The sequence below is a fragment of the Panthera uncia genome (assembly GCF_023721935.1).
Source record: "Panthera uncia isolate 11264 chromosome A3 unlocalized genomic scaffold, Puncia_PCG_1.0 HiC_scaffold_12, whole genome shotgun sequence".
NCBI classification, from domain to species: Eukaryota; Metazoa; Chordata; class Mammalia; order Carnivora; family Felidae; genus Panthera; species Panthera uncia.
The window spans coordinates 8,800,891-8,824,476 of record NW_026057579.1 but is presented as its reverse complement, the minus strand read 5'-3'; the positions used below and the strand labels follow the sequence as shown (position 1 = coordinate 8,824,476).

Below are 23,586 nucleotides of genomic sequence, written 5' to 3'. Positions count from 1 at the left end.
AGCTGCCTTCGCAGTCTAACTAGTATAATTAGTTACATACCTGTAATCAGTAAGAGCCCAAGATTCTATTTTTAGCTGTTTCTAAATTGAAGTATTAATACAGCAATAAGCATTATGTTCTAGTAATTATTAATACTACGAGTACTATTTTTGCAACAGTTTTAATGAGATATAATTCACCCAAATGAAGTGTACAATTCAATGGTTTTTAATATACTTCCAGGACTGTATGACCACCGTCACAATCGATGTTAGAACCTTTTCAATCTCATTGGCAGTCACTCCCCATTCCCATCATTCCTCCCCCAGCCCTAGGAAACTAATCTGCTTATACAAATTTGCCATGATAGACATTTCATATAAATGGAATCATACCATTTGTGGTCCTTTGTGACTAATTTCTTTCCGTTCCATAAAGTTTTCAACATTCATCCATACTGTACATGTATCAATACTTCATTCCCTTTTTTTCCATTGTGGATACACCACATTTTATTTATCCATTCATCAGTTGATAGATATTTAGGTTGTTTCTATTTTTTCGCCATTATGAATAATGCTGCTCTGAATATTCACGTACAGGTTCGTGTGTAAATGTAGGTTGTTATTTATTTTATGTACATACCTAGTAGTGGAAAAACTAGAACATATGTAACTCATTGTCTAACAATTTTGGGGAGCTGCCAAACTATTTTCCAAAGTGGCTGCACCATTTTACATTACCACCAGCAATGTATGAGCGTTTCAATTACTCCATGATCTTACCAACACTGTTACTTTTTTTATTACAGCCATCCTTATGGGTATAAAGTGGTATCTCAAATTTTGCATTTTCATAATAGCTAATGCTGTTGAGCATCTTTTGAGTACATGCCTACTGGCCCTTTGTAAATCCTTTTTTGAGGAAGTGTCTACTTGAATCCTTTGCCTGTTTTAAAAAAAGATTTTTTAACATTTATTAATTTTGAGAGAGAGAACGAGCATAAGCAGGGGAGGGGCAGAGAGAGAGGGAGACACAGAACTCGAAGCAGGCTCCAGGCTCCATGCTATCTGCACAGAGTCCAACACAGGGCTCGAACTCATGAACCATGAAATCATGATCTGAGCCAAAGTCGGATGCTTGACCAACTAACTGAGCCATCCAGGTGCCCCTACTTTGCCTGTTTTTAAATTGGGTTATCTCTTTTTTTTAATTGAGTTGAAAGAGCTCTTTATATATTCTAGATCCAGTCCCTTTAATTTACAAACATTTTCTCTCATTCTGCACACAATGTCTTTTCACTTTGTTAAATTAATGGTCATTTTCCAGAACAAAAGTTCTTAATTTTGATATAAATCTAATTTATATAGTTCTTCTTTTATCACTTTTGGTGTCATATCTAAGAAAGCACTGCCTAACCTAAGGTTGCAAAAATTTATTCCTAGGTTTTCTTCTAAAAGTTTTATAGTTTTAACTCTCACATTTAGTTATGTGATCCATTTTGCGTTAATCTCTGTATGGTGTGAGGTTGGAGTCCCAAATTCATTTTTAGCATCACTTATCTAAAAAACTATTCTTTTCCCCACTGACTTGTCTTGGCAACATTCTCAAAAATCATGATCATAAATACAAGGATTAAATTCTGGATGTTTAACTCTACTGCACTGATCTACATGTCGATCCTTATGTCAATACTACACTGTCTTGATTACTGCATCTTTGTAATAACTTCTAAAATGGAGCAGTGCAAGCCCTTCAACTTTGTTCTTTTTTTCAAGACTATTTTAGCAATTCTGGGCCCCTTGCATTTCCATATGAATTTTAGGGTCAGCTTGTCAATTTCTGCCAAAAAGCAAGTTGGGATTTCAACAGAAATTGTGTTGACTCTGTATATCAATTTCAGGAGTAATGCCACCTCAACAATATTAAGTCTTCCATCTATAAATATGGAATGTCCTTCCACTTATTTAGATCTTCTTTGTCCAATGTTTTATAGTTTTCAATGCACAAGTCTTCCATTTCTTTTGTTAAACTTATACATAAATATTTTAACCTTAGTTTCTAAGTATTTAATCTTAATTTGATGCTATTGTAACTAGATTTTCTCACTTTCATGTTCAGAATGTAACTGCTTGTGTATAGAAATAAAATTTTGCATATTGATCTTGTACCATGCAAACTTACTGAATCTGTTTTCAGTTTTAATAGTATATTAGTGGATTGATTCCTTAGGATTTTCTAGATACAAGATCATATCACCTGGAAATACAGATAATTTTACTTCTTTGTTTCCAATATGGATGCCTCGTATTTCTTTTTCTTGTTTAACTGTCCTAGGAAGATCTACAATGATGTATATATAGTTATGGTGAAAATGTACTTCCTTGTCTTGTCCTTGATATTACAGGAAAGACATCTTTGCCTTTCATCAAAGACAAAGTATGGTTGCTAACTGTGGGTGTTGTATATATGCACTTTATCAGGTTGAGGAAATTCCTTTCTATTCTTACCTTGTTCAGTTTCTTTTTTTCATCATGAAAAGGTTCTGGATTTTGTCAATTGCCTTTTTGGCATTGTTGAGATGATTTTTGTTCTTATTCTAATAATATGGTGTATTACGTTTTCAGATATTCAACCAATTTTGCATTCCTGGGATAAATCCCACTTGGTCATGGTGTACAATCTTTTTTTTTTTTCCAAATGTTTTTTTTTTGTTTTTTTGTTTTTTTGTTTTTTTTAATTTTTTTTAACATTTATTTATTTTGAGACAGAGAGAGACAGAGCATGAAGGGGGGAGGGGCAGAGAGAGAAGGAGACACAGAACCGGAAGCAGGCTCCAGGATCTGAGCCATCAGCCCAGAGCCTGACGCGGGGCTCGAACTCACGGACCGCGAGATCGTGACCTGGCTGAAGTTGGACGCTTAACCGACTGAGCCACCCAGGCGCCCCCCAAATGTTTTTTAATGTTTATATTTTTAGAGAGAGTCACAGAGTGTGAGTGGGGGAGGGGCAGAGAGAGAGACACACACACACTGAACCTTAAGCAGGCTCCAAGCTGTAAGCACAGAGCCCCATGCAGGGCTTGAACTCAAGAAATGTGAGATCATAACCTGAGCTGAAGTCGGAAGCTTAACCAACTGAGCCACCCAGGTACCCCTACGATCTTTTTTACACATTGTTGCATGTATGATTTTGCTGAAGATTTTTTCCATCTATATTAAGACTGATCCGTAGTTAACTTGTAAAATCTGTTTGGTTTTGATATCAGGGTAATATCGACCTCATGGAATGAGGAGGGAAGCGTTCCTTCCTTTTTTTGTGGGGAGGGTTGTTGTGAAGGATTGGTGCTCTTATTTAAACATTTGGTAGAATTCACCAGTGAAACCATCTGTTCCTGGATTTTTCTCAGTGAAAAGTTTTTTGATTACTAATTCAACTGCTATTTGTTATGGGTCTATTCAAATTTTCTATCTCTTCTTGAGTCAGTTTTGATGATGTGTAATTTTAGAAATTTGTTCATTTCACCTATGTACCTAATTTGTTGGCATTCAACTGTCCATGGTATTTTCATAATCCTTTTTATTTCTGTAAGATCGGTAGTAAGTTCCCCTCTTTTATTCCTGATTTGAGTAATTTTAGTCTTCCCTTTTTTCACTTTTTTCTTTGGTTTAACTAAAGATTTGTCAATTTTGTTGATCTTTTCAAAGAACCCATTTTCAGTTACACCAATGTTCTCTACTGTTCTATACTGTATTTATTTATCTCTAATCCTTATATTTTCTTTCCTTATGTTTGCCTTTGGTTTAATCTGGTCTTTAATTTCTTCCTCTTTTTTTAGCTTAATTTTTTTTTTTTTAATTTTTAATGTTTATTTTTGAGAGGGGGTGGGGGGCAGAGAGAGGGAGACACAGAATCCAGAGCAGGCTCCAGGCTCTGAGCTGTCAGCAAACTTGAAACTTTCTTTTTTAATACAGGCATTGACAGTCATAAACTCCCCTCTAAGCACCGCTTTAGCTACATTCCATAAGTTTTTTTTAAATTAATTTATTTTTTAATTTACATCCAAGTTAGTTAGCATATGGTGCAACAATGATTTCAGGAGTAGATTCCTTAATGCCCCTTACCCATTTAGCCCCTCCCCCCTCCCACAATCCCTCCTCAGCCCTCAGCTTGTTCTCTATATTTAAGAGTCTCCTAAGTTTTGTCCCCCTCCCTGTTTTTATATTATTTTTGCTTCCCTTCCCTTATGTTCATCTGTTTTGTCTCTTAAAGTCCTCACATGAGTGAAGTCATATGATATTTGTCTTTCTCTGACTAATTTCACTTAGCAAATACCGTCTAGTTCCATCCACATAGTTGCAAACGGCAAGATTTCATTCTTTTTGATTGCCGAACAATACACCATTGTATATATATATATGCCACATCTTCTTTATCCATTTATCCATCAATGGATATGTGGGCTCTTTCCATACTTTGGCTATTGTCGATAGCACTGCTGTAAACATCGGGATGCATGTGCCCCTTTGAAACAGCACACCTGTACATACGTTTTTATATGTTGTACTTTCATTTTTATTCCTCTTAAAGTACTTCCTAATTACCCTTGTGGTTTCCTCTTTGAGCCTTTAGTTAACTAAAAGAGTGTTGTGCAGTTTCCACATATTTGTGAATTTCCAAAATTTCTTTGTGTCACTGATTTCTAACTTAATACTATTCTCGAAGAACATACTTTGTATGACTTTAATTCTTTTAAATTAATTCGGGCATGTTTTATAGCCTAGCATATGGTTTACCCTGGAGAATGTTCTATGTATGCTTGCGAAGAATATGTGCTCTGCTACTGTTGGGTGAGGTGTTCTACAGATGTATATCAGGTCTAATTGGTTTATAGTATTTCTATTTCCTTGTTTATTTTCTACCTACTTTTACCATTAAGTATTAAAAGTGGCATACTGGGGTATCTGGGGTGGCTCATTCGACTAAGCATTCAACTCCCGATTTCAGCTCAGGCCATCTCATGGTCAGTCCTGACATCGAGCCCAGCGTAGGGCTCCTTGCTGAGTATGGAGACTGGTTAAGATTCTATCTCCCTCTGCCCCTCCCCTGCTCGCTCTCTCTCAAAAAATAAAAATAAAACAAAAATGAATAAATAGAAGTGGGGTATTAAAGTTTCCAACTATTATTGTTTAAACCATTTCTCTCTCCAGTTGTTAGCTTTGCCTCATATATTTTGGGGCTTTGTTGTTAAGCCAAGTATTGTCTTCTCTTTTTCATAACAATATACAGAACTTACCTTCTGAATTAATTTTGTTTCCTTTTTATTATACACTATTTCCCTACCCCCTAGACACAGGCACCCACTCTTCTACTCTGTTTCTAGGAGGTTGACCTTTTTTTACTTTTGTTTTTTAGGATTCCACACCGAAGTGATACCAGGCAGTATGTGCCTTCTCTAACTTACTTCTTAGTATAATGCCCTCAAGGTCCATCCAGGTTGCTGTAAATGGCAGCATTTCCTTCTCTGGTGGCAGAGTAACATTCCATTGTGTACGTCCACACTACACCTTCTTTGTCCATTCATCGCTGACAGACATGTAGGTTGTTTCCAAATTTAGCTATTATAAATAATGCTACAGTAAATATGGGAGTGTGGATACTCTTCAATATCCTGTTTTCATATCCTTGGGATATATACCAGAAGCTGGACTGCTGGATTGTATTGAGTTTCTATTTTTAATTTTTTGAGGAGCCTCTATACTGTTTTCCGTAGTGGCTGCACCAATTTATAGTCCCACCAACAGCGCACAAGGGTTCCCTTTTCTCCTCATCCTCACCAACACTCATCTCTTGTCTTTTTTATGATAAAAAACTAAAAAGCTTCTTTCTGCACAACAAAGAAAACCATCAACAAAATAAAAAGGCAACCTGTGGAATGGGGAGAAAATATCTGCCAATCATGTCCAATGAGGAGTTAATATCAAAAAACATATAAAGAACTCACACAAGTTAACAGGGAAAAAAAATGTGATTTAAAAATGGGCAGAAATACTGAATAAACATTTTTTTCCAAAGAAGATACATACAAGTAGCCAACAGGTGCATGAAAAGGTGTTCAATATCATTAATCTTTAGAGAAATGCAAATCAAAACCACAAGATGATACCATCTCACATCTGTTCAAATGGCTGTATTTTATAGTGAAGACCTCTGGGACTACAATGTCCCTTTTTAACATATCAAGAAAACATAGGCTTTAGTAGAAGCAAGAGTCTTAAAAGGAAACTGAACTTTCTTCCATACTGGCATCATATAGAAGTACAATAAATATTACATTTGTGGTAGCAGCATTTCATGTTAAATACCAGGAATCACTGGTTTGCATTACACATCTGGAATCAAGAAGACTTTATGCAAAAGGATGAGATTATGGAGTGACATATCTCAGTATTGTTTTTCTCTTTTCTATAAAAGTACTATTTCTAACTTTAATTAAACATTTATCTTAGTATTACTGGTGTTTTTTTTTTAACCTACTTTGTGAGTAAGGCTGAAGGTACATTATGAATATATGCTTGTTATCCTCGGAGACTTTGGAGGACAGGTATCATGGATGCATAATTAACATTACAGGGACAGGAATTTCACTAATGAACAGTTTTTGAAAGAGACAAGTTTACCTACATCGGAGTACTACCCTTGTCTAGTTCTCTTAACACTAATTTCCCCATATTTCTAATTTCTAGAGAAAAGAGAAACTTTTAATCCGTGAAAACTGATGGCATAATGTTTTCAGGCAATGTTCTAATGATAGTTCTTGAACAGTAACACAGCTGTGTTAATGGAAACAATTAAAAAATGGTTTATTTCTAAACTTCAGTTAGGCACATAACACCGTCCAACAGTCCCATCACTGGTAATAGTCAGTTTCTTCTTCTATTTCCTACAGTGGCTCCTAAACAACAACAAAAAGTCATTTCCATTATTTTTCAGATATCCTACTTATCCACCTCTACTTCACTCTCAGCTAAGGACAAAGCTTCCTCCATCTGAGAAAATGGAGGCCCTGTAGTAGAGATCTTCTTTTACTACCTTCTACTCAACCTTAAAGCTAATTTATATTTGTGCCCAGTCTTGGCCCTTTATAAAGATATGATCCCAAAAGAGGTACTCTCTTCCTTTTCAAAAGAGGTACCTCCTGATCCTGTTTCTTCCAAGCCCTCCCAGAACGTTGCTTCATCATTTATTATATTCTCTTTGATACCTTTATTCTATCACCACTCCTTTCCTTTCAGTCTACAAATATGCTCAAACTTACTTCAATGTAAAAACTCCCTCTTAACCTTCTTTTCTCTTGTTAAACCAGTCCCCTTATTGTTTTGCACGGCCAAAGTTCTTCAAAGAGTAGTCTCAGGTTTGTTTCCTTTTCATGACTTCCATGCATTCCTCAACCCAATCTATTTTTCATTCCAGGACTCTGCTAAGATTACTCTTGCAAAGGTCCGTGTCATTCTAAGATCCAAATCCAAGGCCTCTTATCAATTCTGAAGCAGCATTTAATATTAGCAATGCCTTCTTTCTTTTTGAAACTCTCTGACTACTACCTAACACCAATGATTTTCAAATCCAGGCATCCAGCCAAGACCTCTCTCCTGAGCCCGAGACCTGTAGATCATACTGACAACTATACGTATCTACAAAAACAATCTCTAAACACCTCATAATCAACATGTCTCAAATCAATGGAAATACGTTCTCTCTTCATTCTACTTCCTAAATACCTCTCCAATCCAGCCCTACTGTAACTACCTTGGTTCAAATCCTCATAATAACAGCCAAATTGCCTCCTGGGGTAGACTACTATTTTTACCTCTAATAGACATTCTTTCCTTCTTGGACATATAGCTGTCAGGTTAAAGAACACATTTCCTAGCCTCTCATGAATCTGTGTGACCATGTAAGCAAGTTTCCAGGAATGGACAATGAGCAGAGCTGGTGTGCGACTTCCAGACTCATTAGTTAAAAGTTGCTTGCCTTAAAATACTTGTCTCTTGGTTCCTACAAGAAAAAGATGGACACACCAATGACCCTGCTTCACACAGCAGGTGAATGTGTGTTCTACTGGGTGATGGCATAAAATGGAAGGAACAGGCATCCCTCAAGAAGCTCATGTAACAGTACTAATGCACCAGTCTGGGCTCACTTCAGAACTGTTACATGAGAGAGAAATAAATGTCTATCTTACTCAGGTCATTTTGGAGTTTCTTTGTATGGCAGTTAATCTGAGCCCTAATACACTTCCCAATATAATTCTTAACTGGTCTCCCTATTTCCAGTATTAACTTACATTTCAGTACATTTGTCATATTACTGCCAGTTATATTTAAAACACAGGGTAAATATTAGTCTTCTCCCTAATAACCTTCTATGACCCACAGCTCCAGACATTTTGGCATAGCATAGAAAGTGTCATGGTATACAATCTGGCCTTAATATCTTTCTAGCTTCCATCCTTTACGACCCACTCCCATCCCTGACCATGCTCCCAATTCCCCACAGATACTTTCAGCTCCAGCATCATTAGACTTCAACTCTCTCCAGTGTATGAGAAAAACAAAACATAACCCAAAAGCTCTGCAAAATGAGAGACAGAAGAGGTAAAGAAAATTACTCTAAATTCTGATAAAGCAACCAAAAAAAATGTGCGAGCAGACAATGTATATATGTTATGCACACCATCATTAACATGATGCCTCGGCATTTAAAGATGCACTGCACATTTCAAGGGCTGAAATGTCAAAGCACCAAGACCCATGAGAAAAAATAAGTAGCTATTTTAACTTATGGATAATACATACTTTTGAGGTGAAATCCGTATAACAAAGTGTACAATTCAGTGGCATTTAGTACATTCACAATGCTGTGCCACCATCACCTCTAATTCTAAAACATTTTTATCACCCCTAAAGGAGACCCTATACACTTAAGCAGTCACTTCCCATTTCCTCCCTCTTCCCCAGCAACCACAAATCTGCTTTCTGTCTCTAAGGATTTACTTAGTCTGTATATTTCATATAAATGGAACCACACATCAAGAGACCTATTATGTCTGGCTTCCTTCATTTTGGCATGTTTCCGAGGCCTCCTTGTAGCATTTTTCAATATGGATGACATAAATTTTTCAAGCAGCATTATTTGTAAATGCAACACACTGGAACCTAAATGCTCACACATGGGACAGTGACTGAATTAACTTTGGGGTGTGTGTGTGTGTGTGTGTGTGTGTATAATGGGCTATTTTGGAGTGATTTCCCAGACATGTTGCTAAGTGAAAAGAACAAAATTCAAAGAGATATCTATAGTATGCTACCCTTTGTGAAATAAAAAAATAAAACAAGAAAATATTCATATACCTGTCCCTTTGGGTAAAAAACAAAACCAACCAAACAAACAAAACGGCACAACAAAAAAACATGGAAAGGATAAACCTGAGACCAAAGACAGTGGTTATCAATAGGGGGTGAGCAGGAATAGGGTAAAAAGGACAGAAATATAATACTTCCTAAATATTCCTTTTTGTATAGTTTTGCCTTTTAGAATCATGTTAAAGTTTCCTATGTTCTAAAAACACTCTAAAAGAAAAGAAATAAAATCAAAGATGAGGCAGGCATCCCCCAAATGAATACAAACAGAAACAAATGAACTGGCTATATATTATGGGTTGAATTGTGTCCCCTCTCCCCCCAAAATATGGTGAAGTCTTAATTAACCTCTAGTACTTGTAAATGTGACCCTACTTGGAAATACGGTCTTTGCAGTAATCAAGTCAAGATGAGGCCTTTAGGGAGATCTCTATGACTGGTGTCCTTATATGAAGGAAAAATTTGGACACAGGGAGCACAGTATGTGATGACAAAGGCAGAGATTCAAGCCTTCTACAACCCAAGGCACTCCAAAGATTGCTGGCCATCACCAGAAACTGAAGGAGAAGGATGGAACATATTCTCTCCAGAGCTTTCAGATAGATTCAACTCCACTGATACCTTAATTTTCAATGTCTGGCCTCCCAGAACTGTGAGAGAATAAATTTCTGTTGCTTTAAGCCATCTAGTTTGTGATATTTTGTTATGGCTGCCCTAGGAAATTAATACACCACACAGACTTCAAATGAATAGCATAAACACTATGAAAGGGTAAGGGTGGTAGGGAACCAAACACGAGAACAGTATATGTTCTAAAGATAAACAGAACTCTGAACAGTGACTTCTAGTTAGTAGTTGATTTCTCAAAGAGATATGGATTAACAATCTTGAAATTACTTCTGTGTTCAAGGATTAAGCAAAGGAATGAATATACTGTGGATAATGGAAACTAGGTTTCTCTATTGGAGAAGAGAGTTACAAACATGAACAGGAGAAAGTGAACCGTGTGGTGTTAGACTGGTATTGGTTTTAGACAATCATATGGGTAGAAGGGAGGGGGAGGTGTGGGTAAACCCATATTCATGTGTGCACATCCATGGGACCTCTATTTCCCAACTCCATCCCTTAAGGCAGCCTAGTAACAAGGATACTTTAGTAGCAGTAACTATACCTAGAATCCAAAACAAAGGCTCACGAACTCTTTCAGATTAAAGGCAACTCAAGAGACCTGGAACTGAATGCAACACATCATCTTGGATTTTCTTTTGCCTTAAAAGGGTATTATTGGGGCAACTGACAAAATCTGAGTAAGGTCTGGGGTTTAAATAATAGGCATCGCTATCAGTCTTAATTTCCTGATTTTGATCACCGTACTCTTATGTAAGACAATGCCATTTCATCGTTAAAGGAAATACACACTGAAGTATTCAGGGGAAGAGTCTATCTTTTAATGTAGGAAAGGATATAGCAAAAATAATAAATTGAGTATTGAGAAATCTGGGTGAAATACCAAAATTCTTTGTACTGTTCTTATAATTTTTTCTATCCTCTGCAATTACCTTAAATAAAACACATAAAAATTTTTAGTTAAAAATTAAAAATAAATGAACACGGGTTCAATAAAGAGGCAAAACTTTCAAAGAACATTGCTGGAGAACCAGGAATTATTCTCAACATTCCATGAAGTATCTGTAAGGCAATATACACAATAGCACAGGCTCTAGAAAAAACACAAACCTGGATTTGAATTTGCTTCACTGTTACAAAGCCCTAAGGCAAATTAATCTTTCTGTGCCTCTATTCTACATCTGTGAGATGGGGATGATAATACCATACCTACTGCAAGGTGTTACTCTGAGGATGCAGACAATGCATATGAAGAGTTTAGTATAGAGTCTGGCATGCAGCCGTCAGCAAATGTTCAAAAAGTGGTCGCTGTGACTTTTATCACCATTATTGTTATTGTTATGTGGGTATGTGAATTTCAGAAGAAAAATTCCACCATCTGGAAAAACACTAATAAGAAAGTGAATTCCTGTTAAACCAAGTTCTGCATATCATCATTTCCTACATTTCTGGGTGTGCTTGAATTATGTTGCCAAAATCTCCCCTATACCTCCTCTGACATAAAAAACAGAAAACAAACCTAATATGATAGCTGTACTTTCCCCACCAGCATTTCAGAGCCTATCAATGCCACTTACATAGATGACATAGACTTAATTTTAATACTAAACATGTACATATTAAAGGATCGATCTGAAATAAAAAACAGAAAAAAAAAGAGACAAACTAAAAAACCAACTCTTACTTATAGAAAACAAACTGATGGTTACCAGAGGGAAGATATTCGTGGGCGATGGGGGAAACAGGTGAAGGGGATTAAGAGTACACTTATCACGATGAGCACAGAGCAACACAGAGAATTGTTGAATCACTACATTGTGCACCTGAAACTAATATATCACTATATACATTGGTATATATATGTATGCTAGCTATATTGAAATTAAAATTTTTAAAAATAATTTTATCATGAGACTGACTTGATTTTATCTTGCAAATAATAAAAGCTTTTCTCCACTTTCTCCAGAAATTAGGATGGGTAGCCTACAAAAGGCTATAAAGTTACTTTTTCGGCAAAGTATAAGAACCTTAGCAACTGACCTCATAAGCGTGGTTTTTTGTTTTTTTTTTTACATCAAAAAATGTTTTTGCATTAAAAAAAATCATCATTCTGGAAATTCTAGCCTTTCTAGTATCTGACAGTATCAGTGTCTGACACTTAAATAGCTGATCACTGGGGTACCTGGGTGGCTCAGTCAGTTAAGCGTCCGACTTCGGCTCAGGTCACGATCTCGCGGTCCGTGAGTTCGAGCCCCGTGTCGGGCTCTGGGCTGATGGCCCAGAGCCTGCAGCCTGCTTCCGATTCTGTGTCTCCCTCTCTCTCTGCCCCTCCCCCGTTCATGCTCTGTCTCTCTCTGTCTCAAAAATAAATAAACAAAAAAAAATTTTTTAAAAAATAGCTGATCACTAGTACTCATTCAATAACATACCTACTGAGCATTTATGTGCCTAGAACTATACAAAGTCTCAAGGTTATAATTTAAAAAAAAGCCACCTTCACCAAGGATTTTATAGCCTACTCTGGACAGAATATTTAAGTTCAAAAAAGGCAATTCTAGAACTTGGTTTGATTGCATTTGAATAGTCACTGTAAAGAAATTAAGCTTAAGGTGGGGCGCCTGGGTGGCGCAGTCGGTTGAGCGTCCGACTTCAGCCAGGTCACGATCTCGCGGTCCGTGAGTTCGAGCCCCGCGTCAGGCTCTGGGCTGACGGCTCGGAGCCTGGAGCCTGTTTCCGATTCTGTGTCTCCCTCTCTCTCTGCCCCTCCCCCGTTCATGCTCTGCCTCTCTCTGTCCCAAAAATAAATAAAAAACGTTGAAAAAAAAAATTTAAAAAAAAAAAAAAAAAAAAAAGAAATTAAGCTTAAGGAAATAATTTCCCAAGCTTGCCTTATTCCACAGCCCCCAGATTATCACAAAGAAAAATCTAACTCAAAGTGCATAAATGTCTCTAAGGAGCTCTACTGTGTTTAAGGTGTGTGTGTGTGTGTGTGTGTGTGTGTTGGGACAGAGGAGAATAATAAGGGATAGCATTAAGTCAACAGACAGTTTAAGAAATCAGTTACTGCATTTGTTTCCTAGAATGAAAGAAAACATAATAGCTTACTTAATTTTATTAATTTCAATTTCACAATACATGAAATTATACTTTAAAAATTTTAAGTCTCTATTAATAAAAATAATAGCTATTTTAAATGCTTTAAATGTATTAAAATACTTAATTTTCACAACAACCCTATGAATAGGAACTACTGCTATACCCACTTTGCAGGAGGGTATAAAAACAGGTTACGTAATTTGCTAAGGTCATGGCGCTTACTGTGATGGAGCCTCAATTACAACCAAAGGACTCTGGGTCCAAAGTTTACATTCTAAACCATTATTCCTTCACCATCATACCACTCTTTGATTCTTGCTACCCATCACAGAAACTCTTCCAAAATAACAATTAGACTTCAAAACTAAGAACTTATTTAGTAATTAACTTTTCAGAACATAAATGAGAACCAGGCATGGACAAAAAGTTAACTTGATCAGGCAACAGAGAGGACTCAAAGCTCAAAGGAAAGTTCTTCTGATAAACTCATAGCATTATTTACTTTTTCAGTAAATGCCATTTTAACAAATCTAACTGTCCAATCTCCCGGCCAACAATGCAAAAGAAACAGCAGATAAAGGGGGCAGATATAAGGGGCTGACACTTCAAAATCAAGAACTGTGTCTTTTCATTTATCTTAATGCATGTCAGTAAATGTTTATTGATAAAAACAAGCAAGAAGTGACACCAAACGATAGGAAAAAATGCCGCTGAGAGCCTTTCTCTGGGAGGCAACATTTCTCTGTCATGAGGTGTTGAGGATTTAACTTATAACTATCAGTTACATCATGGTGAGTACACTGCTCTCAGCATGCTATTTGAGATAAGTGCATTTGAGAAATACTTACAAACAACAGTCAAAATAATTTTTGAAATTTAAAGGAGGATTTTAGAAAATTTACCTATATTGTTATTTTCCACTGTCACTGAATACATTATTTATCTCTGTCCAAACATATACCACTATCAATCCTATAAAAATATTGTTTGAATCAATCTGCCTCAAGAACAAGTATTATTTTAAAATCTAGTTTCAGAGGGCACCTGGGGGGGCTCAGTTGGTTGAGCGTCTGACTTAGGCTCAGGTCATGCTCTCGCAGTCCGTGAGTTCGAGCCCCGCATTGGGCTCTGTGCTGACAGCTCAGAGCCTGGAGCCTGCTTTGGATTCTGTGTCTCCCTCTCTCTCTGCCCCTCCCCCACTCATGTTCTCTCTCTCTCTCTCTCTCTCTCTCTCTCTCTGTCAAAAAGAAACATTAAAAAATTTTTTTAAATAAATAAAATAAAATCTAGTTTCAGTGTGGCATTAGCAACAAAATAGGCAATTCCTTAAATTAAAACAGAAAGCCCAGAAAAGACCCAATTATACCGAAGGACTAAGATGCTTAACTTAATTATGCAAGAAAAAAAAATCAAGTTCGATCTTTACTTCAGGTGATACACCACAATAATTCCACATGGATAAAGATTTAAATATTGAAAAAAGTACAATAATAGTCAAGTGAATATAAAATATGCACACACATAAAAATAAACAAGGGGAATGAGCAAGACCTTCAGAGCATAAAGAAAAATAGTGATAGGTTTAGCTACATATGAATTAAAAACTTACCTGTATCCAAAAGTCATCAAAATTTTAAAGGCATACTAGAAAAAAAAATTGCAATTTACCAAAGGATTAAAATCTGTCATAGAAAAAGACCTTTTAAAAAAAAATCAATAAATAAGGGCGCCTGAGTGGCTCAGTCAGTTAGGCATCAGACTCTTGACCTCAGCTCAGGTCATGATCTCACAGTTTGTGGGTTCAAGCCCTGAGTCTGACTCCACACTGACAGCGCGGAACCTGCTTTAGATACTCTCTCTCCCTCCCTCTGTCTCTCAAAATAAATAAACATTTTTTTTAAGTGTTCTTTTTTTTTTTAATTTTTAAAAAATGTTTACGTATATTTGAGAGAGACAGAGTACAAACAGGGGAAGGGAAGGAGAGGGAGAGGCAGACAATCTGAAGCAGACTCCAGGCTCCGAGCCGGCAGCACAGAGCCACGGAGTCCGATGTGGGGCTCGAACTCAAGAGCCGTGAGATCATGACCTGAGCTAAAGTTGGACGCTTAACCAACTCAGCCACCCAGACACCCCAGAAGTGTTCTCTATTAAAAAAAAACATCAATCAATAAAAGACAGGTATCTCCATAGAAAAATGGGCATCCTTTGATCTCACAGGTCATCAGGACCTCCTCTTCATCCTCCAGCCCTTCTTCAGGCTCCCTTCACCTTCACATTCTAACTGAAAGCTGGCTTTCCCCTAGGATGCTGCTTCCTCTTTAGTCCTCTCAGGGTGTAGAAATTTGCTCACGTCCTGCAGGACCTAGAAGCGGGGTGGATATCCTCCGTCCTCGCTGTTGCTTCCAAATACCCCTTCCCCTTTTCTCCTTCAAAGCCCAGCCTCTCCTGAAGCGGCTGCTGTCACAGGGTATCACCTCCTACTCCTTGTAGCTGCATTTCTGGAATTCTTAGCCATTCTCCCTCACACACTGACACTGTGGCACCTGGCTCATCACTACTTCACTCATGTTCCGTGACCTCGACATCCTCATAAATGATCATCAAAACACCCAGGCCTCTTGGATGCATTACCTGCTCAGCTATAACAATCTCTATTTCAGCCCCACCCTATTCACATGGGCATCTCATCATCCTTCATAAGCGTACCACCTTTAGTTATTTTTTTAAATTAGATTTTTTTTTTAATGTTGATAATGGAGAGACAGAGAGAAAGAGAAAGAGGAAGAGGAAGAGACAAGAGACACACACACACACACACACAGAGAGAGAGAGAGAGAGAGAGAGAGAGAGAGAGAGAGAGAGAATATGAATATATCCCAGGCAGGCTCTCCCCCATCAGCAGAGTCTGATGTGGGGCTCGAATCCACCAATCGTGAGCTGAAACCAAGAGTCAGATGCTTAACCGACAGAGCCACCGAAGTGCTCCAATGCACCACCTTTATTTTATTTATTTATTTATTTCAGAGAGACAGAGACAGACAGTACAAAGGGGGTGGGGTGGAGAAAGAGCAAGAATCCCAAGCAGGCCCTGTGCTACCAGCGCAGAGTCCAACGCAGGGCTCCAACTCCCAAAACCAAGAGATCGTGCGAGCCAAAACCAAGAGTCAGACGCTTAACCGACTGAGCCACCTAGGTGCCCCTCCAATGTACCACCTTTAAAGCCTCTATTTCAAGTATCCCATTCAGGTCATCCAATCTTTCCATATGACTGACTAAAGTTCTCCCATTCCAACAATTTTCCAATCTCAAGGATTGTTCTCATTGAGCTTATCATTTTTTACTATCCATACCACTTTCCTGTCCTTCTCTGCCCAGACTCCATGAACCAGCAATATAACCACTCCTTTACAATCACCCTTAACTCCTGAGACAGACCTCTCTCCCTCCATTATACTTGCCAGCAAAATTACAATGATACACCTCAGCTTTCCTTTCCCCTGTACCATAGCAATATCTACAGAGTACACTCAAATTTACAGCTTCATATTTCAATGGGTCACTGATCAATGCCAGACCATCCTACTCTATGTATCATTTTCCAGTCCCTGAGACTATTTCACGTATTTTACCTCCAGCACTATATCTCCAGTACACCCTCCAACTCTCACTCTGGGCTGATAACCATGCCCTATAGTTCCAAAAGGAAAATGGGCCCAATCAGGTAAGCTTCCCACTATTAACCCCACCACCGAACATGCATATACTTGTCCTCTGCCTTATCTATTAAAAATGAATCATTTCTCCTTGCTCTCAGATTTATACCTTGGATCCTACCTCTTTTCATTTTCTCATACTTCATTCCTGGCGTTATCTGCATTATCTTCCGCAACATCAATTTCTTCTTCTCTACGGGTTTATTCTCAATGGCACAAAACATAACTTACCATTATCTATTCTAGACAAACCCTCCATAACCCCAGGTCCCGCTTTAGCTAATGCCCCATTTCTCTGCTACCCTTTCAGCAAAAGGCCTTGAGAGGCGGATCCTTCCTGCCACCTTCATTTCCTTTCCTCTCATTCTCCCCTTAACTTGCTCGAGCAGCCCACCAATTGTCCAAGTCTCCAAAACCAACGTTCAAGTCTCCATCCTGATCTTACTCCACATCTCTCAGCATCATTCAACAGTTTCATCTCCCTCCTTCCTGAGAGACATTCTTCCTTGAGCTCCCAGGACAAAACACCCAGCAGGTATTTCTCCTCAGTTGTCAGCTGTTCTCAAGTTCTCTTAGCTGGGTTCTCCCCGTCTGGCAGGCCTCTAATATTGCAGTCATCCAGGGTTATAACCTCAGCCAGACAGCCTTCTCTTCTCTCTACTTTCTTCCTATGGCACCTCATCCACTACCACAGCTTCAACTACCACCTATCTGCCAAGGACCCTTAAATTTGTATCTCTAACCTAACTTCTCCCACAGCTTCAAATGCATATGTCAAACTGCCTATTTAACATGTGCAACTGGTCATCTAACAGATGTCTAAAACACACATAACAAATACAGAATTACTAATAAAACATACAGGATTACTGATTCCATCCACCCTTTAGGTCTTCTCCATTTCACTAACAGTACTTATAGTACCACCTCATTGCTCAGATGTCAAAAATTCTTTAAAAGTTTTTCTAGCACACTTCAAATAAAACCTAATCTCTTGACTACAGTCCCCAAGGCCACCTGTAATTTAGCTTTGCAACCTCATTTCGTTTCATACGCCCGCTGGCTCACAATGATCCAGCCATATGGGCCTTCTCTCTGTCCTCAACCGCGCTGCACTCTTTCTTGTCTCTGCACCTGATCTTGGCTACCTGGAATGCTCTTCCCCACGCCTGTCACAGGACTGTCATCTTCTCATCATTCAAGTCTCAACCCAAATGTCATCTGCTCTGAGAGGCCTCCCATGACCACACGATTTTCAACATTACCTTACTTTAGTTCATAAAGTATTTGTTTACATGTTTCACCACATGTTTACTGTCTCTTTGAACTAAAATATAAGCTTTTCAAGGGTAAGAGTCTGCCTTATTTACCACTATTTGCCGGACAGTGAGACCACAGACTGGCACACAGTAGACACTGAATACATTTCTGTTAAATAACTGACATGAACAAATTCTTCACAAAAAAAAATCCAACTGCCAGAAGACAAAGAAATGCCAATTAATTAACAGGTATCAATTTCTGCCCAATAGTAAAGATTTTATTTTAATGATACCCTTTGTGGGCAAAAGTATAGGGGGGGAAAAAACAGGAAATCTCAGGCACAACCTTCCTAGTATATATCATAACTCTTAAAAATGGACACATCTTCTGACCAGCTATGAATTCATCATGACAAAACCATCATGTATAAAAACAAAAGATATCCTCGCAGGTACACAGTAGTGCTGTTTCTAACCGTGAAAACTTACATGTTACAATCATTAAGGACTGAGTAAATAAATGTGATTGATATAACCAACTACTATGCAGCCAGCTAAAAAACCACTGGCATAAAAATGTTAACACGGAAAAATATTCATGAAATGCTTTTCAAACGAAAAGCAAATACACAAAATAAGTCCTTTATATGAATAACGTGTACTCATATACATGTACATGTGTTTACATGTAAGGCAGGCGATGGCCAGGCCTGCTACAGGTCCGAGGACACTGCAAGAAATGGAACACAAAAGCACAGAACAGTGTCACAACAAATAATTGCCTTTTCTAACAGCAGCTGCACCACTTGCTGACTACAGATGATGTCACTCTCCAAGCCTGAAAGCATACATGATGGCAAACTAGGTTTTGTGGCTGACAAATTACTCACTGCACAGACCACCAGTGTAGCCCTCCCTCTGCGAGGACCTGGGGACGCCCCGGTGAGCCATGTCCACTCACGTGCATCCTTATCTTACTTGTCCTCTGTGGTGCCTGTTCACTGGTTCAGTGGCAGGCAAGCAAATTAAGCCAATCTCGGTCGTGTACTCTTGCCAATCTTTGAACTTCCACCAGCCCTTTGTGGTCTACATAACTGTGTGGTTCCTATATGTCTATGTATGTGTGGGTGTTTGTATATAAACATACAAGAAAATCCAGAGAATCGTCAGAAGTTGACAGTGTTCATACACCTGGAAGAATGACGAACGACGCTTAGTTTCTTCTTTTTATTTAACTGTATTTGTTGACAGGGTTCACACACTTGGTAGAATGATGAATGATGCTTAGTTTCTTATTTTTTGTTTAATTGTATTTTTTTTTTTACTTTCATTACACTCTATGTTAACTAACTGGAATTCAAACGAAAAGTTTAAAAAAATGTTACAGGCTTTGGTTAATCAAAGGATGACTAAGGAAACCAAATATAAATTAAAGCCACATGAATAAGACTGTAAGTCCCAGTGACATAAACAGACTAACTTCACACTTAAGCAAACAATTTTGTCCACATGTCTGAATAAGTCTTCATTTAGTGTCAGATTCAAACTGGATATCAGCTGCTTAAAAAAAAAAAAAAAAAAAAAAAAAAAAAAAAAGAACAAAATAACAAACTTCGGATGTAATTCTTCATTACATACACTTAAGTATTTCAGATTTGGTTTTTGTTTTTCCAAAAATCATAGACAGTCCATCAGAATTTTAATTTAGAAAAATGTAAACATGCCACCATGAAGTTGTCTCCCTCCACCACAGTCCAAATCTAGCCTGAATCTCATCAATCCTCTCAGGCTAACTACCAATTCGCAGAAGAACATATTAAATGACACCACAAGGAGGCAATCAGCAAAATCCAGACTGAGGGAATAATTCTACATGACAAACAACCTAGTTTTTTTTTCAACAAAAATTGCAAGGAAAAAGAAGAGATTTTTTTTTTAAAAAGGAGAGATAAAGAAGGAATATACAAATATAAAAGAAATTTGAGACATATCAACTAATTGCAGTATGTGGGACTTATTTGTTATTAGGAAACTTATTAAAGTTGTTGAAAGACAGCAATGGTATTGTGGTTATATATTTTGATCACTTTACTGAGGCATATTTTAAAATCATGTAATTCATCCATATCAAGAGTACAATTTAATAGTTTTTTTAGTAATCTACCAAGGTGTACAACCATTACTGTAAACCAGTTTAGAGTATTACCCCAATAAGATTCCTCATGTCCATTAACTGTTAGTCCACACACACACACACACACACACACACACACACACACACACAAACACACCAGCCCACTAATCCACTTTCTGACTACAGATTTGCCTCTTCTGAACATTTCACATAGGAGGAATCATACACTGTGTGGTCTCTCGTGTCTGGGTCCTTCCACTTAGTTTTTAGGTTCATTTATGTCATTGCATCCATCAGCAGTTTGTTTTTATTGCTGAATAATATTTCACTTTATAGACATATTTAGTCTCTTCATTTACCAGCTGATGGGCAGTTCTTTCCAACTTCAGGCTACTGTGAATAATGCTATTATGAACTTGTATGTGAAAGCCGTGCAGGCAGATGCACAAGAGAAGAACTGCTGGGTCATTTGGCAAATTAATGTTTAACTTTTTAAGAAAAACGCCAAACTGTTTTTCCAAAGTAGATGCACCATTTTACGTTCTTGTAAGGGTTCCTGTTTGTGGTTATACTTTGACTTCTTATCCTTTAGCCATACATGCTGAAATATTAATGATTTGATATTTGGGGTCTCATTCAAAATTACGAATGGGAGAAGGAGGGTGGTGGGTATAGATGGAATATGGTTAGTCATATCTCGAGAACTGGAGTACTGTTAGTAGTAATAACAGCTACTTACTATAGAAGGTACTACGGTACTTTGTTCCAGACACTGTTTTAAGTGCTTTAGATATATTAGCTCATTTAATCCCTACAACAACCTTAAGAGGAAGCTACTGTTATTAGTTCCATTTTAGAGATCAAGAAACAGAACCAGAAAGCTTAAGCAATGTGGTAAAGCCAGGACTACAATCAAAGTAGCCTGGCTTTAGACCTGTGTTTTTAAACACCGGGCCATATATTTCAAGCTCACCAACAAGTGATATGTGAAATTAAAGTATTCAAAGTCAGGTGGCTTCTATGAAGATCTAGGTAGGGAATCCAATGTTAAGTAAACTAAAGGGTATATGTAGTAACATATAAATGATAATAACCCTGTTATCTCTGGATAGAACATGAATGATTTTTCTTCTTTTTATTTAATTGTATTTTCTACTTTTAAAACAATGATCAACATATGCATGACAGTTTAAGATTCACATCGTAACAACAGAAATATTGCATTAATCAGAAAACAAAGGACTTGATGAACAGAAAGATTTTTCAAGTTCCTAATTTTTTAAAGGAAGTTTTAAGAGGTACTGAACAGGTACCGTGTACCAGACACTAAGTTCAGTGCTATGGACACAAACTTGACCAAAAGCCTTGGAACAAAGAAAGGCATTTCTAGAATGACAATACAGACGTGGTTAAGTGCTCTTAGAGCAGAGGCAGGAAGACCTGAAACAGGAGACACTAAACTGATTGGAAGGAATGATGTATGTACAAACTGCTTCTAATTAGAGACGATTTCATCAAATAACAGAGCCACTCCTTACTGATTACAAATGAAGACCCTGCTTCAAATGCCAAATCTTCACTTTTTTTTTTTTTTAACCTCAGATTTCACCAACTTTAAATATCCCCTAAAAACAGAGGAGATTCAAAGAAAAAACTATCTTGTATGTTAGAGTATTAATTAGACTATACAAAATCTGTAAATATGTGTAACTGAGAAAGTATTTTTTCATTCATTATATTTAAGTGTGGTTTGATCACAGTCCATCAACACATCCTTAAATTTCATCTTAATGGCACTTCTAAAAAGTCTACTGATGATCTAAATCAAGGGCAGGAAAACTACAGCTGCAGGTGGCCTGGTTTGCTAAGAATGGCTAAGAATGGTTTTTACATTTTAGGGGGAGAAAGGAGACAGAGAGGGAGGAAAGAGGGGTAACTGTATGCAGAGACCACATATGGTCCACAAAGCCTAAAATACTTTACTATCTGGACTTTTCAAAAAAAAGTGCCCTCCTTAAAACAACAAAAACAGAAACAAAAAAACTACCAAATGGATTTCTGCTCACACCAGGAATAAAACTTGTTTTTACCAAATTCATGTATTATCAATTTGTTGTGAAGGAAGCCATCAGAAAGGCAGTACCATCACCGTGGAACTCAGTCTAGACACTTAGCACAACTACTTGTTTATGATAGAAAAGAGGAAAAAAGAGGAAGGATTTAAAAAAAATTTTTTTTAATGAATGTTGATTCATTTTTGAAAGACAGAGAGAGACAAAGCACAAGCAGGGGTGGGGCAGAGAGACGGGGACACAGAATCTGAAGCAGGCTCCAGGCTCTGAGCCGTCAGCACCAGAGCACGAACCGCGAGATCATGACGTGAGCCAAAGTCAGACGCACAACCAACTGAACCACCCAGGCGCCCCGAAAAAGGACTTTTAAGAGAGGATAAACAAGGGTATGTAGTTAGCTCATAACGACATGGGTTTTGTAAAGGGTAGGGGATTTCAGAGAGAAAATATAGCTGAAGCAGAAAAAAAAAAAGCAGAGTCATCTAGGGGCTCTACAATAAGCTGCTCAAGTTGGAAGGTAACCTAGTATTACAATATTAATGACTCATAAAATGGGAGGGTTAGGTCTACTGAGAAAACAGAGGAGACCCAGAGAAGCTACCTGCCCAAGTTCACACAGCAAGAGTGTGGGACAGAAAGAACTGGACTACAGGCACTCCAATCTCAGTTCAGTGTTTTCCCCCTGGCATCACAGTGCCCTCTCAGTACAGGACAGTGCTAACCTAGAAAAACAGCACTAGAGACTGGTGACAAGTTGGCTCAACTGAGTTAGAAGGAACAGTCTCTTCAGGAGTTCTCCTCCTCCCCCCATTATGAGTTATTTTTTCAAGAAGAACTGAGTCAGGTGTCTACAGAACTCAAAGAGGAGGAGGAAAGAGTAGACCCCAGTTCTATTTCCCAGAAGATGTTAGGAAAAATCAGAAAATGCTGACCAAACATCATTAAAATCAGCCTTAAAGATATGCAGTGGCTTACAGCAATAAGAAACATCAAATTTCAGTTTACCTGGTTCCAGTTTTATTACTTTAATTGCTGCCAATTCACCAGTGTTAACATTCCGTGCCTAAAAGAGAAGAAAAAATAACTATAAAAAAAAGTTTTGATGAAAAACTTTATAAATGTCATTTTAGTTTACTGTTTATTTTCAGTTATACAGAAATAATTTTTAATGCAAGAACTGTAAAAGGGGTTTATATTTACAAAGCAAATAATATATTCTTTACAATGAATGCCAACATTAATTCAAGTGTAAATTTAATAACAGTGATAATAATAGTTAA

General features: G+C 37.6%; 1 protein-coding gene across 5 annotated transcripts in view; it reads right to left on the bottom strand.

Annotated features, from left to right (window-relative positions):
* The window catches only part of MAP4K3 (mitogen-activated protein kinase kinase kinase kinase 3), a 207,365-nt gene that overhangs the window by 117,166 nt on the left and 66,613 nt on the right, over positions 1-23,586 (bottom strand). For all 5 annotated transcript variants that reach the window (XR_007462406.1, XR_007462407.1, XR_007462408.1 and 2 more), the window contains exon 2: positions 23,312-23,369. Coding sequence is in view for 1 of the 5 variants with exons in the window: in XM_049652249.1 (XP_049508206.1) it covers positions 23,312-23,369 (58 nt within the window). In the remaining 4 variants the exon portion in view is untranslated. The remainder of the gene's footprint in view (positions 1-23,311; positions 23,370-23,586) is intronic.